Here is a 2,700-nt window from a genome sequence, read left to right on the forward strand (position 1 = left end):
AGAACTCAGCAAACACATTTGGAATCTCAAAGACAATAATGTTGAATACTCAATAACATGGCAAATTCTTGCATCCAGCACACCTTACAACAGTGGTAACAAAAGATGCAACCTATGCTTAAAAGAGAAACTGTTTATCATATACCGTCCAGAGTTGTCATCCCTCAACAAACGCAGCGAAATTGTATCAGCATGCCGTCACAGAAGGAAACACCTCCTAGGTAACACATGAGCCAATCACCACGCCCCCACGCCTGCCTGTACCCACCCACTCTGTGCCCTATATAAACCATGGTATGTGAATGCTTCCATTAAAATCTCCTGAGGATTGAGGAAACCCCTCATGAAACAGGCCTGTAGAGATGAAATAGTCTTGTGATTTTTTTTCCCACACATACATACATATATATATATATATATATATATATACACAGCCCAGCCCCCGGCCAAATTTTTTTAACCCAATGCGGCCCCCGAGTCAAAAAGTTTGGGGACCCCTGGTATGTAATATGATTACATTACATTATAAACACTGTATTGTTTTTATCTGTTATTTATTCAGTTTAAGAGCATGATGTAGACAAAAAGCTCTGAGTATGTAAAGCTCTGAGTATGTCTGCATAAAGCCAAATATTTTTGAAAGTCCCCACATCTGCGGTCCCCTCCAAGGTCTCTCATTGTATCCCATTGGGTTGAGTTCATCCTTGCCCTGATGTGGGATCTGAGCCGAGGATGTCGTTGTGGCTTGTGCAGCCCTTTGAGACACTTGTGATTAACGGCTATATAAATACACTTTGATTGATTGATTGAAAGCCAATAATTAACTGCATATTGTTCCAATGTGTGGCACCTTGAGACAAGAATGTGTTGAAAGTAACACGTCTTCCCTCACTCCCTATTTCTGCACTTAAGTATAAAAAATACAAAAATCGGAGAGAAAAATGGCAATTGGGTTGTTTCTCAAAATCGTGCAGTCCTACTCACACGCGGGCGGAAGTCCGCCAGCTTCCGGACTCTGCTTTTGGATGCACGGGGGCCAGCGGGTGCGTCTCCACGGCGACAACATCCACGCACGCAGGACACACGCGGCCCACCTCCGCTCTATCGCTACTACTCATTCAATCACGACACGCGCCGGGGTCCTCCAAACTTTACCTCGCCTCCCCCAAGCCCCCCGCGGCGGGGACGGAGGCGATGGGGTCCTCAATTGGGCGCCCGACTCACGCGCCAGCAAGTGTGCTTGCAAAGTTCCGGCATACATCACGGCCTATGAAATATTAAATGCACACACAGAAGGGAATTAAATGCATAAAAATGCAGAATTCGGGGAATATCATGGAATGTTTTTTTGGCGCCAACAGCACACTTTTATGCAATGCTGGAATTGCCGCATGGAGGTTTTTTTTTGTTTTTTTTCCCTTGCTTCATTCTGGAAAGACTGCACCTGTCTGCTTGTTGTGACTGTAATGTCAAGGAGACAGAACACAGAGTAGCAACAATGGCGATGATGACAACATAGATAGCAGGAATAATACACATGTGTTCCAAAAAAAGCCTTACCTTGAATGGGAACATATGACATGTTCCAACGGCATTCAACGGAGGGGGCAAGAGGGTCTCGGTGGTTCTCTCGGTGCCTAGAAGTAACCAGGGAAGCTCAATTAAATCATAAAAATAAAAAAAATAAAAATACGTGGAGTACTCCTTCGGGAGTCGATGATGAAGATGCCATTAGTCCGACGTTATATAAAAATGACGGCACCATATTCCACGGGCGCTCTCCTAAAGCGTGTGGCTCCCGGTGCAATAAAAAAAATAGGATGCAGGAGTGTGAATGTGCGTGCGTGCGTGCGCGCGACAGAGAGCGGGAACAGCGGGCGAGAGAGAGAGTGAGAGAAAGTGGGCGGAGCAAAGCACGGACGCGCGCAATTTTAAAGTCAATGTAAGTGGGCGCTGTCGTCGTCCAATTACAAAGTCATTCGACCACAAAAAAGACATTATGCTCAACGTGGAGAGTGTGTTTATAAGGTGCCTTTAAAAAAAAAAAAAAAAAACTTACGCCGACAACAAGCGAGGTTGTCGAGAGAGATTGAAACGAAGCTCATTGACACTTCCGGTTGGTGGTGTCGATACAAACGGGGAGATTAGTTGATGTTAACAGGCGCGTTGATACACTTTTCTCCGATACAGGTGTTTGGAATACAACGTTTTTACAGAAAAAGATGAAAAAGTCGCCACCTTTGCTGAGTTTCGACACCGGAAGTCCATCCGGCGGATGAAGTCAAAGAGCCAAAAATGGCGTCGCGTGCTGGTGTACAATGATGCCTCCAGGGAACATGGGAGCATTGACTTTCAAAAGGTACAACCGACATTAAGTAGGATTTTTTTTTTTTTAAATATGACTTAGCATATAACTTATCATTTTAACAATTATAATATCATTATTGATTCTTTTTTGACCATTTTGTTGGAGCTATGTCAAGTTACAAACGAACATTATTTATTGTTTCGAGGGTACGTGAACGCAGCACAAGCTTTGGTATTAACATTGAAGTTTGGTCGCCACTCTGTGGTCAAAAGTAGCAGCACATTTCTCATCTTGCTAAATGTTCCGTTTAGGATGAAAAGAATCAGGCACCTAAAAACAGGAATGGTGGGGAAAGACAATACAAATGTATAAATTACATTTATAGGGGATAT

General features: G+C 43.7%; 1 protein-coding gene across 13 annotated transcripts in view; it reads right to left on the reverse strand.

Moving 5' to 3' along the window:
* syngap1b (synaptic Ras GTPase activating protein 1b) overlaps nt 1-2,300 on the reverse strand; it is a 351,951-nt gene extending 349,651 nt beyond the window's left edge. For 6 of the 13 annotated variants that reach the window (XM_062029200.1, XM_062029207.1, XM_062029204.1 and 3 more), the window contains exon 1: nt 1,561-1,882. In XM_062029200.1, coding sequence (XP_061885184.1) covers nt 1,561-1,582 — 22 coding nt within the window. In that variant the 5' untranslated portion in view covers nt 1,583-1,882. Of the gene's footprint in view, nt 1-1,560; nt 1,883-2,238 lie in introns of those variants that run through there. The other 7 variants (XM_062029198.1, XM_062029208.1, XM_062029203.1 and 4 more) reach the window with 3 other exon arrangements.
* Nucleotides 2,301-2,700: the final 400 nt, after the last annotated feature.

The sequence above is a fragment of the Entelurus aequoreus genome, linkage group LG20 (assembly GCF_033978785.1).
Source record: "Entelurus aequoreus isolate RoL-2023_Sb linkage group LG20, RoL_Eaeq_v1.1, whole genome shotgun sequence".
Classification (NCBI taxonomy): domain Eukaryota; kingdom Metazoa; phylum Chordata; class Actinopteri; order Syngnathiformes; family Syngnathidae; genus Entelurus; species Entelurus aequoreus.